The 15,790-nt window shown below is 38.0% G+C and overlaps 1 protein-coding gene across 1 annotated transcript in view; it reads left to right on the top strand.

The window, feature by feature from the left end:
* The window catches only part of LOC142987881 (uncharacterized), a 68,623-nt gene extending 53,056 nt beyond the window's left edge, over nt 1-15,567 (top strand). Inside the window, exons 3-6 of the mRNA XM_076136824.1 lie at nt 10,535-10,588; nt 11,053-11,232; nt 11,694-11,885; nt 12,136-15,567. Of these exons, the coding sequence (XP_075992939.1) occupies nt 10,535-10,588; nt 11,053-11,232; nt 11,694-11,885; nt 12,136-14,462 (2,753 nt within the window). The 3' untranslated portion in view covers nt 14,463-15,567. The remainder of the gene's footprint in view (nt 1-10,534; nt 10,589-11,052; nt 11,233-11,693; nt 11,886-12,135) is intronic.
* The last annotated feature ends 223 nt before the right edge of the window (nt 15,568-15,790 follow it).

Here is a 15,790-nt window from a genome sequence, read left to right as displayed (position 1 = left end):
ATCATTATACATCGTCTATATGTATCGTCTATAGGCTATACGTCGTCCCGTCAGTACTCTGTGTGATGTGTTCAGTGTAACAATGACAGCGGTCGCTTGCATGACTCATTGTTTTCATTCCCATTGCTATTGCCAATCTTACTGAATTGTATATGTAGTGCAATCAGTTAGGATACCTGTGTTATAGTCTAAAGAGGTGCTTAGTAACATAGCTCAGTTGTGGTTATGTGACATTTAAACTCACACCATCACTCACTCTACATCAGTAGCTCGATTCTTTACTACTATCGACTATAGACAACTGGCTAGCTATCGAGAAGTTTTGACGGCTCAGAAATTATCTGAAGTTTTTTTTATTGTAAGAGAGACAGAGTTGTTCTGTTATCACAAACTGTGGGATATAATACACTTGATTCGTATTCATTCTATTTGAAAACCCGAGTTACGGAGAAAGAAAATAAATTTGCGAAAAATTACCATAAATCTTTTTTGGAAGATTGACAAAGACGTAGGAAATATAAATAAAAACTCATTAATTTTTCTGAGGATTTCTCTTCCAAATTGTATGAATATAGGATATCGGTAGGGTGGGCCTTAATGAAGGGAAAAGAGGAAAACTCGTACATTTTTAATAAACTTCGCAAAAGAAAAGGGGTAACGCATTTCAATTAATTTTGTTTGGTTATTTCCATGGTGTTTTATTAAGGAGTCGAATTTAATATTGCAGCCAGCTTTTATTGAATTAACCGTGATGCACCCCCCACAAAAGTATTAATTTATTTATTTAACATCATTAAGCATCTACCATCCAAAATGGTTTTCTTAAGATATTACATAGAACTAATATTATAGTACGTTTATTTGCGATCTTAAACTGAGTTTTCTGTACAGCACAATCTACGATTCGCAATCAGGCAATGAGTTCAACACGCGAAGTACTTATTGATTATGTCAGTAAGCCTATTTAATGTCTATTAGCCAATTTTAAGTCGCTTATTTTGTTTACCGAGTAAATTCTAATTAATAAAAAAGCTTAAAAGGGATAAAGGAAACTGGTATGTTTATCATCATCTAACTCAATAATTGTTACGAATATCCTCGACCACCCGCAATTGCCTTTCCACGAAGGCAAAGTAAAACAAAAATCAAATCCTGAAAAGTTCTGGGAAATTTTAACTTTACCGCAAAACACCCTTTGAGCGTATTAGCAGGCAATTTAAAACAAACCGCCCGTGAGCCAAAAATATGTGTTCCAAAATGAGCGTGCTCGTCAGGGGACTGACGGTATATAGTTAATTTGAAGGTGGATGTGAGTCGCGGCACAATTACCTGGGATTTCATCGGCAAGCGGGGCCAGGAGACCACTCATATACTTTGTAATTACACGCTAGAGGTGACAGCGTTATGAATCATCTTTTTTTCAGGGTTCGTGCTTAACATTTGAAAAGGAAATTTTAATGGAGGCTCTGATTTATTCCGTCCGTTTTTATGTAAAATATAAACAAGTTTAATACATGTAAGTTTTCAAAACTTAATTTACTATCTTGGATTACATTACCAAGTCCAGGTTTATTTTTTCTCTTTTTAATTGTCTGTAAGTAAATAAAACAGACAGACGTTACTACATAATAATAAAATTGAGTATTGTGTAAACATACACGCATACATTCTAAATGAAACTTGTCAAGAGCAGTTCAAAATCAGTTGATTGTGAACTCGGGGCGGGCGGCGGCGGGCGGCGGCGTAGCAATGAACAAACACGTAAACTTTGTTAGGCAGAGGACTGGGTCGTGATGTGACTGCTGATGCCAGACACTCATCGAAGTACTACATTGTATCATAGTATAGTTGCGTGACGATACATAAAACAAATGTATAGGTACTATTTAATTATCTATAAAATATAAAAGGGCTAAGTTTATGGTGTTCAACTTAATGTCGAAGTTGATGGAGCATCTTGAAAGCCTTTGACTTGGCTTAACAACTGTTAAAGGCCTGGTGAATTATATTCGGAAATCTTCAATACAATGAAAACAAAACGCATTATGTAAAAACTAGAGATAACTTAGAAAATTAAAAAACGTACGCTGAAAGAAAACTCTCACCTTACTTTGGTTAAGTACCATAACTTATCTAACAAGCACAAAAAGAATATCTCAAAAACCTCGCAAAGCAAAACATAGTAAAAAAACCACGCAAAGAGACTTCATAATACAACTCTACCAACAAAATAGAGCCACAACATAATTACTACACAATATTTATTCTCTAACGTGTAATAAGACGCTCATCCGCACGAATGTTCATTAGCCGACTCTACATCTCTACATAGAGTCTATAACGTCGGTAGAGCCGCGTGTAGACGGCTTTAATTAAAACATATTCCGGTAGCCGACAGCTCGCCCACTTCCCCTCGGCTCTACATGCTCTACACGCTCTACACACGGCTTCTTTGTCGTACAACTCTATTACCCTTTGGGTCCGTCTCTATTTGTCGCTCTATGATACTTGGAGCGTGGTTAGTTAGTTTTTAATGAGAGAAGCGGAGGTAGAGTGACCGTTCGGTTTATTTTGAGTTATGTAACAAATATAACAGTAGTTTGTTTATTTTGTTATAGACTAGATTAGAAGAGCTTTGTACAATATAGAGAAAATTAAATACTTTTTCTGTTTTTCATGTAAAAAACTTACTTTAGTGTTGATTGCTATATATGTATTCAATAACTTATCAACGTTTGCTGTTCAGATTTAGATACCTTTCAAAGGATACATAGGCTAAACTTAAACACTAAAAATATTTTTTGAAAAACTGCATCATTATAGCTTTATATTTCCTGTCGAGGCTTTTAACTAGTACTATAGCACTTCTAAATATTAATATATCGAAAGCTAATAAGCAACCTTTCCCAATACACTCTATATTTCATAATACAAGTAAAATCCATCAATACCGGCTGATATTGACAGTCGCGTTGAGGAAAATCTCGTTTAATCAGACACGAGAAGTAGAGCGTATTACGAATCACTTGGTACGGCTCTCCTTTATCAATGGAAGCCAATAAGGAAATATATTACAGCTCTTGTATTGTATCGAGAGATATTGAATACGTATTAGGTCTATATACAGAGAAAGATAAATACATGGAAATAAGCCTTGCTCGACGGTTTAGGTAGAGACTCATTTAGTATGTACGGGTAGCAAATATTGCTGAATGTAGAGTCAAATGTATTTTGGGTTATGAGTTTCATGTATCTGCTCCTATGAAGGGTGGATGAACTTCAAAGGTTAGTTTTTGAATACTACATAGCTTTAACAGTTGTGAAAATGTATCTGATGTTTCATAGACGAGTACGGAAAAAGTATATTATAAAAATGTAAACCGTTAACGCTGTGACTGTCTATATTATTGGCTCTATCATATCCTAATGGTATTTTTATTATCAATTGATCTACAAAACTCCCCCAAACAACAAATGATCTAGCTCTACATTGAACTCTACCTAACGACATCTAATACACGCATCCTCCCGATAACCGAGTTGATTAGCTCTACGAACTGTGTCACGGTGCGAGGTTAATACCCGTTTGGTGAAACGGGCCAGTTCCTCATCACCCGCCCTACATAGAGTTCAGCCGCCCGCCCTTCAAGCGGCCGAGGTCACGCGACCACTGACTCTACGTACTCTACATGCTCTACCGCTAATGGGTACAGCCTTCCGTTAGGTCGATGTGCAGTTAACCTTTGAATTAAGGTAACTACTTTAGGGTTAGTTAAGTAAACACTAATCAACTCTACCAGAGGTTAAGACTCTATTAAATAAATAATTAAGTTGTTATTGGTTTATTGGAAGTATCTAGTTTAATAAAGGTGACACGTTTAACAATGTCAATTATTTACGACTAGGTATTTATACTAACAATGCAAAATTAATTGGTGTTTTCATATTTAAATGTGATATAAGATCAAAAACTTGGACGTCTTTAACAATTCTTCATAATTTATGTAACATATAAATGATTTAGATCTTCCTATGTAATGAGAGACAAACCCTTGGCTGTAAATCAGACATGTTGAATAAATAAATCTTGGCTACAATTGAAAATATTTCAATAAAATTTGACAAAAAATTATACCATTACTGATGTCAGATAAAATCATAATAAGTTGTCTTTTAAAAAATGCAGTCGCAATATAATATTTACATAATTATGAATCACAGTATATGTTAAGCGTGTTCTACATAATGCGCTCGTAAATTATATGAATGGTAATCGATTGGATGCTCCGATCAATATAACAACGCATTATGCTCGTTATTTGTTATTTATTGCGTACACTCATTGTTTCATACCACTTTGTTAATCTGACACACTTGCTACTTCCTATAATAACTTAACGACAAGAGTTTAAAAATAAATAGTTAAGCTATTACTGGCCATCTACTGGGACATGGTCTCCTCCCTGGATGAGGGAGGGGTTAGTCTTACTTCAGTCTGTCTTCATCACGGTAGCCTAATACTTGCATCCCTTCGAAAAATCTAATACATGCAGCATTTCGTTAAACATAGTTTCCTTGCATTTGTAAAACTTGTAAATAATAACTAAGAAAGAAACTCATATCTTCGAAAAATTATGTATCGATTACCGATTACTAAGAATATTTCTTTTTGTGCCTTGCAAAGGATCTACTAAATGCAATTCATAAACATTTGTTTAGCAAAAATTTGTATATCTTCATTATATAAGTTCCGTTTTAAGATTTTTTGGTATTTTGACACGGGAGTAAACAGAGACTACGAATAACACTTCCGTTTTATTGCTTGATCAAAATAAGTCTTGTTTTTAAAAAAGAACCAAATAAAATGACAACAGTTTACGACATTATTTTTGTTAAAATTCAGGTCATAAAAACACCTGCATATATTGAAACAAGAAACAAACAAACATAAAATATATCATGTTTACATAGTTAACACACGTTGTAAGTTTGACACTCAATATTGGCATAGTTTTACGTACAACTTTACGTACACATACTATACATATACATATAGCAACTTGTAAAAAACATCACATATTTATACATATTGTCTGCCTCGTTGTTTATCACACGATTTTTATGAATTGGCATTTGCCATTTTTAACTCAGTAATTTTTTCGAAAAAATTGGTATTTTTATAAATTGTGGAAGTGAAATCCTATTACTACTATTGCTTCATCGTCTTTTATACAGTCACACTGGCTGGTAAACTATAACTCCATATCACAAAACAGTTGTTTGGTACTCAAAAAAATTTGGTAGATTGAAATCATCCCTTAACCGGTTAAGCACCTTTTAATTTTAGTTGAAAGTTGTGATGTCTAGCAGTGGATTTATTTAACTCTTTCCTGACTTGTGAGGTACAAATATTGCACACAGTGACCTTATTCACTTCAGTTTTATTGAGCTGATTGCATACAGAATCTAACGACCGTGCAATATGACGATCTTGAACCGATGTCGAAGCCGCTGTATACTTCGATGTTTTAATAACTACTAGACACTTATGTTGAGTGTGGTTTACATTGTAGAGCCACAGAAAATCAGTAAGTTAATCAATATAATGTACAATTTCATTCAGGTGAACATGTTTTTTATCAGCACAAGTAGTAATTAATCATTACACATTTAATTGAGTATATTTTCTAATCCTATTTAAGATCTTTTGATATACTTTTGAAACGGCTCATTTGTTACTCAAATGGGAAAACTATAGAACCCTTTTTACTCAGAAATCAAACTCAGGATTTATCTGACACCTATGTTTTCGTCTATCCAGCTAGACTATCGTCGTGTTAAGGTTACAAGAAGCAAAATACTATAAAATCCAATATAATTTTCTGTAGACCTCGCAAAATTAATGCTATCAGCATCATAAACACACAATCGTGTATTGAAACGTTCTCTATAATTCAGAGAGAGATTACAGATACATGGGCAATAATTACCATCACTAATCACTCTATTGTCACAGAGTACACAATTAAGCTCTAATACTCCCAGTTAGGCAATTACACAGAGTAAATAATTAACAGTTGAACATGGTAAAGCAATACACACTCAATTGAGCGAATATGTAGTGCGATGTGTTTGTAAACTTGCGCAGCTTCAGGATTACATATTAGTTACATAGGTTTTTCTTATTAGAAACGTGGTTAGTGGACTTGGCAGGGAGCTATTACCTGTGGATGCATGGTCGTGAGTTTGACTCCCATAAGCAAACAATATTTGCGTATCATACAAAGGCAGAGTTGCCCTGCTGATTAAAATCAAGAGAGGATACATCAGATAGAATATATAACAGCATAATTTAAAAGACTGCATCCACCAGCAATAGTTAGTAATAGTTTTATGAGCTTAGCTACTAATAGAGCAGTTTTCATACCGGGAAAATTAATCGACGTGTACAATTCACTTTTGCGAGCTAATAAATCGAAATTCATACAATTCTTTACAATTACATAATTTATGATCAATAATTATACAATAAATAATCTGTATGACGTATTCATTGTGCGATATTCATACAAATCGTTATAATTGTCTTATTATGTGTAACTAATTAACAATAAATATTAGTTCGGGCGTCATAATCGAGTTAATTGCTGTGACGTCACAATAGTTCGACGTAGAACATGCGTATGCGCGTCATGTAGGCGTTAGTATAAGAATACCTAGTTTTAGTTAGTTACTGAAGTTTTATTTGTTGGACAGCGTGAAGGATTGCAATAACTGTCACCTTGATATTGATAAATGCACCGCATTACTAGGTTTGATTTCCGGTTAAGACAATTTTGTAATGTGTTTTTGCAAGCTGCTGATTCATAAAATAATTCTGAGGTCGGATTTTTATAATCAGTAGTAGTAAGTAGTAATAGTAGCAATAAGCATCTGCAGTAGACGATAAATCATTATTTACCTCATCCACGAGTTGAATAAGGGAAATACTAATACTAAAATAAGAAGGTAGGAGAGTCCGAAGTCATTCGGATCATTAAGGCGGTTCAGCTTCTACCAAAAAGTTCAGAGACACTAATTCAAAATTGAACAAATCAATTTAATGTTGCAACAAATTATAAGATTTAGGATACAAAATGGCGCCTAGAAAGTGTAGTTATTACGTGTCGGTGATATAATAGTGATAAATAACTAAATGAAAGGTGGACGATTGGTTTTGAAACGTCGCGGTACAATTAGGACGGTAACTGGGCGTTTCATGCACGTTTGTATAGACCACTGAAAATATTGAAAGGAATTTATATTTTAGCAACAATATTGTAAAGTAAATTGCCGTGTAATGTGGGACTTGACGCATTTTTGATTGAATATGTTGCTTTCTACGTGCTAACGAACCCTCAAAATCAATCCGCTTAGTAAAATCTTATTTTCAGACAAGACTCTTTCTCCTGTAAGGTCTCTTTTAATGCAACATGCATTTTTTATGCACATTTAATAATCCAAGTTTTACTGACTTCCATGATTGTATAACAAAAGGTTCCAATATCTGATCAATATTCCTAAAATAAAATATTCATTTCAACATCAAAACGTTACAAAATGTCCCCCAAAAAATGGCAAGTGCAGTTGAAGTGCTGTTCGCTATTTAACAACTCGTGAACTTAGTCCCGGGCCTCTCATCTCGAGAGTAGTCGAGAGTCTCTCGTGAACGAGCTGCTAACGTCAAATCAATGCGACTAATTACCCTGAGGGTAGTTTTGTTTTTCGCGACAGCCGGGAGCCGAGACCCCTCGGCATAAAGCAGACTATTCATGTTACGCCAATCGGAAACGCGTGGAATCGTGACTGTCTCGACGGAACTGTCTGCGACTGTTGATCACGATGTTTCCCGGATCTGACAGGCTTTATGCTTGTGCTTTTCGTCGCGAAATTTTATTTATTATTAGGATCGTACAAAGAAGTTATGTCTGTAATATTATACTGAAAACATATTTGCTAAAATGTAAATTTGTGGACACAGCCTACCTCATTAGAATAACAGGTGGTATGTTATAATAAACCGTGAATCTTAACAGCTATTTATAGTAGGTTTAAGATCGCAATATCTTTGGCAATTCTAAGTGCTTAGCGCATCATACGCACGTGAGGAATATGATAATGCACTTGTTTCATAAAGTCTATTGCGAGTTGCAACGTTGCAACGCTCGTCGATTGTGCTTACTTAGTAATTTTACGGCAGTTTCATGCAATATCAGATATTGCTGGCTGGCAATAAGTATCTGTGTAAAGCAAATAGAATAAATAAGGTCATCCGATTTGTTCATCACAACAATATTTATGAACAAAACGTCTTTTCGTCATCAGAAAATACGTGCAGATTTTGTGAAATGGGTAATTCCCCTATTTCTTACTTGGTTTGAAAATAATGAAATAGTAATTTAATCAACAGTGATCATTAATGAAAAAAGTAATGATGTCCTATAATAAATTAGTCTAATAATGTATGACTAAATTAAGAGTAAGGAATTAATTGAAAGGAAATGTTCTAAATGCAGAAGATTATTGTCCAGGTGAGAAGATGCGTTATTCAGCTACAAAACAAAGCTTAATTCACGAAATGCACTACCGTAACTTCGAAAACCTTTACAACGCTACCAACAATGTTGGGAACATGGGCTACCAACAATGTTACCAACAATGTTGGGAACATTGTTGGTAGCCCATCTAAATCCTATTACAGTCGCAACGACATTTATCCGCACAACTGTACAGTACTGCGACAGTTGGCAAGCACTCGACAACGCTTTCAGTCGCGGCGTGTATGGCCAGCTTTAAGTGCCGCCTCCATTACCCGCGCCCTTTGATTTACGTTCCGAATCGCGATGAATGCCGCGCTTACACTTTTTATGTCGTTCTTTCTTGCTCTTAAGAGGTTTTATGCATTAGACCATGTGTGCTACAAAAATTACGATCATTATTTTGTTATAGAGTAAACAATCTCGTTAAAACGTGAAAAATCTATTCACGCTATAAATTCAAATGCTCCACGCGATGAGCAATGATGTTTTAACATTCTTCTGAAAATTTGTGCTATTCTCTTTTTTTTATCCTGTTGGATCAAATTATAACCAACAGCTAAAATATTGAAAACCATACTTAAATTATATTATTTATCATTACGGCAACTCAAATTCATATAATTCTTGTTTTACAAAATTGTTAAGGGTAAACAAAGTTACCCCGCACGAAATGGAGAATACAATAAGTTAATAACGGGAAGAAAGTCCGTATCCGTAACAAGCAAACGCTCTAAATGCTCCAATGTGTACTGGGCTTAAGGCACCTTTCGTTTGAATAAAGGAAATGACAGAAAGGTTTGCTCAGAGATTTTGACGTGACGTGAATGGGAGCCAAAAACTCCGCATTACCGGGATTACGCCGCGCTTCTGTACCAAGCTTTATCTTCTTTGTATTTATTTCAATGATCAAGTAATATTGGTTCATTGTGCCAATTTACCATTTGATGAATTGGTTTTTGCTTCCAACGTTTGTGTAATTCTATAGGAATACTGCCTACTAGCAAAATGTATTTTAAAATAAGCTGTACGCTATTTACTCTACATATTAAATATTTTATACTCATAGCATATAAGAAGGTATTATTGGCCCTATCTGTAATACACCTTCTCTAAAGATAACAGCGAAACTGACTATAACGGATCAAAGAAAGAGAGCCTACAAACATTTCGCTATCATCTTACAATGCTCAGAATCAATAAATGAACTTGGCCAACTCGGTATTATATTTCTAATTCATTTGTCTTGGGATTACGAAATTGATGCAAATTAACGACGACCTGCGCCGTCTCAATCATTGGCAATTCAAGAATTTGTTCCGAAGAGAGATAAAATCTAGGACTTTTCTTCCACTGATGATTTCATTTATATCGAGAACCGAAACTAAAGTATATTTTCTTTAAATATTATTTTTACCAAAAAGAAAATAGTAAAGTATGACTTCTTCTTAATATTTTTATTGAAACACGAAACGATTTTTATATTAAACGCACACGTGCCAAGAGTGTACAGAGCCAGAAAATTGCATTTCAAGAAATTGTTAACGAATACGTGTGGGGCATTGAAAACGAATTCTCTTTATATCTAGCTAACGTTAAACAATAACTTAGAAAGAATTGTTCCGTTCTTAGATTCAATTTGTACCAGTAATTTGGCCAACCATCGAGATTATTTCAAAGTCAGTCAGTTGCGGCGGCCGACTACCAGTCAAATAGCTACTTTATGAAATGTCAAAAACACATTTTACCATAGAAATACGACATAGTGACGCCACAGTGTCTTATGTCAAACAAATGCCTAATAAAATGTTACGAAAAATATTACACAGCGTGAGCATTTTGGATGAACCATTTAAGAGTAGGAGTTTAATAATTTTTTGATAACTCAGTTAACTACCAAGTTGCATCTTTGAATTGGTTTATCTGATCGTTCTAATTCTTCTGTCTGTTTGTTCCAGGTCCTCTGGGCCCACTACCGAACGTGACCAGCGTGGATCTCGGCTTAAAAGAAGGTAAGATTATAAAGAATATTTTTTTAAGAGATCGTGATGCTATTAATGGGAATCATAAGTCTTTTGTGGGTTTATTGAGGTCAGTTGCGACGTGACGAGAAGGTGGTTTTGACACCATTGAACTATATTTTTTTGATAGTAAGTAGTTTGTGCAAATTTATTTTTACTAAGGTGCAATGTTCAGGAGCTTCATGAGCTTCTACAACATGCAGGGCATGCAATGAGCAGTTATGTTGGCTTGCGTTGAACTTTAGCACATTTATTTGAGTGGTGGACTTGTTCTAGAAAAATGTCTTACAGAGTGAAATCATTTCCGGGAGATGAACGTTTCCTCGTATTTTTATTAAATTAAACATGGAATAAAGTAGCAATGTATTTAAGTGTATTTATATAAAAAAACTGTTTCCTAAGAAAAGCGCTTAGTTGTTATTACCCTTATTAACATACAAATCGTAACGTTTCAGGAAGCTGTGCGCTAGGTGACGTGGTGTACATGCCGGGCGACGAGTTCCCGGGTTCAACGCCGTGCGAGCGCTGCACGTGCACGGCCGGCGACGTGCAGTGCGCGCGGCAGGAGTGCGAGCCGCGGCCCGGCTGCAAGGCGCTGCACCGACCTGACCAGTGCTGCCCGACTTACCAGTGCGGTTAGTATAACGACAATGCATTAAAACTTCTACGGTAAAAAGAGGGGATTCTACAGGTCTTTAGCATTTGAATTAACTAGATCCAGCTTAAGCAATCCGTTCTACCTGTGTTCCTGTGTGATTATCTTTGTTGATGGCCAGCTCTCACTTCATGAACATTTAAGTGATGGAAGGTGAGGCTGTTGTAGATTGCTACTGTAGCCAAAAAATATCATAGTATTTATCGTATGTCATCTAATATTCAGATCGTAAACATTTTGATGAATTTCATGAATGTGTTGAAAAAAATACACAGACGTGGAAAGCTATGGGAGCGACCTTTGTCCAGCAATAGGCTTGAACTTGTACACAGAAGTGGAAAGCTATGAGAGTATGCCCAGCAGTAGAACGACGTAGTCTGGTAATAATTTAAGCCTTACAAATGTTTCACATTCTTAACATGAAGTTTAACAATATTCCAGAATGCGAGCAAGAAGGTCGTGTGTACGGTAACGGCGAGAAGCTGGTGGACCCCGCGGACCCGTGCCGCGTGTGCTACTGCCAGGGCGGCGAGGTGGTGTGCCGCCGTATTGCGTGCTTCGTGCGGGATGACTGCACGCCGCGCCTCGTGCCCGGGCGCTGCTGCCCCGAGTATGATAACTGTCCATTGAGAGGTGTGTATTGTTGACTCTATTTGTTGTATTAACAAATGATTCAAGAGTTGTTATTGAATTTGAGATACATAAAGTATGCTTCTCTGAAGGTTCAGTAGAACTGCTAGAGGATAATTTGAGTATTTGAGTATTGTTTAGACTTCAATATAGAGCCAAAGCAAATCAATTATTTATATTCCGAACCATTTTTTCTTGAAAATTATGCGTTATTATATTTTTCTTGTATTAACTTAGCCTATAATATTTTCAGGCGTGACCAGTCTGCCAGGAGTAACACCGATTCCCAACGGTTCACTGCTTGAGAAAATTGAAACTCCTTCAGCTCCAATCAAAGAAAACATCAAACCCGAAATCACCATCAAGGAAATAACTCCTGTCTCTGAGATCCCCGTCATCACTGAGGTTAAAATAAAGGAGATCCTTCCGTCGCCCAGCATCGAAGTAGCCGAATATTCGTCTTCCAAGTCTCCACTGATCCCAAGAGAAGCCACTTCTGAGAAGAACGTCAAGGAATCTGACTCTAAAACTGAGTCACCTTCCGTCGTTGAAGTACACCTCTCGTCACCGGTCGCGTCACCAGAGTCCACACAATTCACTGACTCAGAGAACAAGGATGTAGACTCACCACCCTCTAAAATTAGCTTCTCCACGCAGGATTCTAGTTCTATATATCCTTCGAACATCCCGATCGTAGCAACCATGGGAGTTTCTCCTATAACAGCCGAACCATTCCCAATGGCTACCACAAAAGCGCCAATAATTGAAGAAGAAGATACGTTCGATCATAACCCGGCCTTCCCTCCGCTGCCCGATGACTTCGCGGTTCTGAGGAACCATGATGACGAGCTGGTACCAGAGCCAGTGGTTGACAATGAACACGTACCGAGCCATGATATTGTAGCTAGTGCGTTGCCTTCTACTGAAGCCGAGGTTAAAGAACCTGAGCCACTGACAACATCTACGACTAAAGACCTTCCCGACACGACGACTACAACCACAACTACCACGACACAAGCGCCTACCACCACACAAGAGATAACAACTCCACAGCCAGCAATTAGCACACAAGATCCTTTCAAAGAAAGTCCGATGGTAAATCTAAGGTCGGCAATACCGACAGAATTGTTAAATACAGCGTCTTTGGTGCCGGAAGAAGTTAACGCCAGTTTAGATGAGACAAGTAGTACGTCCCCTGATGATACTACACTCGGAGCCGTCACTACGACTGAAGCACCTAAGAAAGTGGAAGAAATTGTTACTGAAAACGTTGAAACTACAACAGAACTTAAAACTACTACTCCTGAAATTAAAACGTCTTCCGAAGAAATTAAAGTATCTTCAGACGAAATCAAAACAGCAACAGACGAACCTACAGTAGTTTCAGAAGAAGCAAAAACGTCCTCTGCGTCTAGCGAAAGTGCTACACAGACGCCCGAACCAGAAAGTACCACTGTCAAGGCAGAAATCGAGGCAGAAATGACGACAAAACAACCAGAACAGACGACGAGTGAGATTGCAAAGTCAAACGTAGCCACCGAGGTTACATCGCAGACTGAGTTGAGTTCCCTCCCCGTTGAGACTAGTGATCAAAACCCTCCTGAAGTATCTGAACAGACAACTAGTGATAAAGCAAGTCCATCTACTATTGATCCTCTCACCACCAGCTCTAGAATACCGTCGAGCAGTTCTGAAGTTATAACCGTATCCAGGGCGGCTTCTAATGAAAACATCGGTTTCGAGAATGTTGAGACAACGGAATTTATACTAACATCGTTCGGTTCCTCGGAAACAGCTACTGATGCCGTTGAACTGATTAAAATATCTGCTGATCCGCAAAAGAGTGCTGCTATTATTGATCCTAATGGAGGCAATAAGAATAACAATGCGCTGACAGATCTTATTAAGCTGATAAGCGACGTGGCGTCTATGGGCGACCACACCGACGAGCCAGATTCTTCTGCACAGCAGACTACTACAGTTACCAGCATTTCGGACTCTGAGGAACTGATTCCAGTCAACGCAGGCTACAAGAGTAAGAACAAAAACTTCAACCAGAACTCTATAACTGAAATACCTCTTAAGAGCAAAATTTCCAGCTCTGTGACTAAGCAAAAGGTTGTTGAAATTGAGGACGACGAGTCTGAAGGCGTAACCGACTCACCGCCGCCTTACGACAAGGTAGAGCCGACCACGCGCCGACCGATAATTGACAACGTGTCCGACGACGTTAATATCTCCGACAATAAGACCGCTAAGAAGGACATCGAGATCATCACCCAGTCGTATGTGCCGACGATCAACAGGCGGCCGACCAAAGTTATCATGAAGAAGAACAACGAGAAGCCAGCCTCTAACGAGTCAACTGTAGGATCCGCGTCAGTCGAGACTTCGACAGATAGCAGCGTGTCTAACGAGAGCCCTATCCCGACTAGCGCCGAGAGCAGTGCGTCGGCTGAGACGAGCCCGGCCGTCGAGTCCAGTGGCCAGCTCGAGACGAACGCTCCGAGCGCCGAGGTGGAGCCCAGCGCAGAGATAGACACGAGCGCGACGACCGCGCGGTCAGACGCGGAGCAGTGAGTCGTCGCCCGCGCTCAGCGCCACGTCGTCGATGGAACCTCAGCTAATCAGCATTTTATAGAGTAAGTTTCGTTCTTGAAACTGTAAGTTAACGTAGAGACTATTAGGTATATAGGCATATGCGACCCTTTCGGAATCGATCATATTCCTCGTCAATTGACCGCCCGGGGCGGGCGTTCCGCTCCTGGCTATTTATATTTCGTAACGTAAGTAGACGGCCGGGACCGCCGGCCGAATTTATGTGTATTAGCTGGACAAATTATTTATAATACATTAGCGGTAGGAGCGAGCCGTCAGGCCGCGTTGTGTCAAATCGCGAGGCGCGCCGGGGCTCCTCGCGTTAGCGGATAAGTTATTTATTTGTTTAGTGAGAGATCGTGAGTAGAGTGATCGATAAGTAAGCAACCAAGCTAGTCAACATGTGACAGTGCCGGCGCACGCCGCACCTCGACGCCACGTTGCCATTACTGCTAGCTGTATTTAACGAGGACATGACTTCCGCAGACATTACCTGACAACAAACATAAACACACACAAACACAATACATACACATTCCGCATAGACTTAGTTCCTCGTCGAGTGAGAACATATTGTCACTAGCGCCATCTATATCATATTATATACAATTTGGTACAAAACGAATTTGATATTTAGTATATTGCCAACCTTATGAAAAGTTTAGAACTAGACGAATAGTAAATGTGAACGCACATACATTTAATTTATTGCACTTTAGTGGCGGTGTATAGCGGAGTGAGGGGATGATGTACGGATGTAGGGGATGTAGAGGGAGGCTCAAGCGTAGGGTTAACATTAATTTATTGTCAGTGTGTTTTATGTCGTGTTAGTTTCGCTAAGTTCGTTCGTTTGTATTGTCTGCTACGGTCGGTTCATTAGTTGTCTCCTGTAAGTGCCGCCGCACACGGGCCACTGCGCGGAGCGGTGCACAGTGGTCCGTGTGCGGCGGCATCAAGTGCGGCTTCTTGCTCCGGAAGACTGTCACTTTTCCCGGGCAATAAGCGCACATGCTCACTGTATTATTTAATTATTATTAATAATTAATTAATTATTGTTTTTTTTACAAATAAAAGAAACCTAGACTGATGATTTGTTTTATTTTCTTTGTATCCTACATACTAGCAAAACACATCATATAGGTATTATAATGACTATAATTACAAGTTTAACCAAGTTGGTAACGAAGTACTTGATTTTATTCATATTTTGCTCAACCTACAAAAATGTCTCGAAACAGTAAAATTTCTACCAACATAGCATTTTTTTTAATCACACCAAACTACATGTTTACCTTTACACACGGTCATAT

The sequence above is a fragment of the Anticarsia gemmatalis genome, chromosome 4 (assembly GCF_050436995.1).
Source record: "Anticarsia gemmatalis isolate Benzon Research Colony breed Stoneville strain chromosome 4, ilAntGemm2 primary, whole genome shotgun sequence".
NCBI classification, from domain to species: Eukaryota; Metazoa; Arthropoda; class Insecta; order Lepidoptera; family Erebidae; genus Anticarsia; species Anticarsia gemmatalis.
This window is presented reverse-complemented; position numbering and strand designations above follow the sequence as displayed.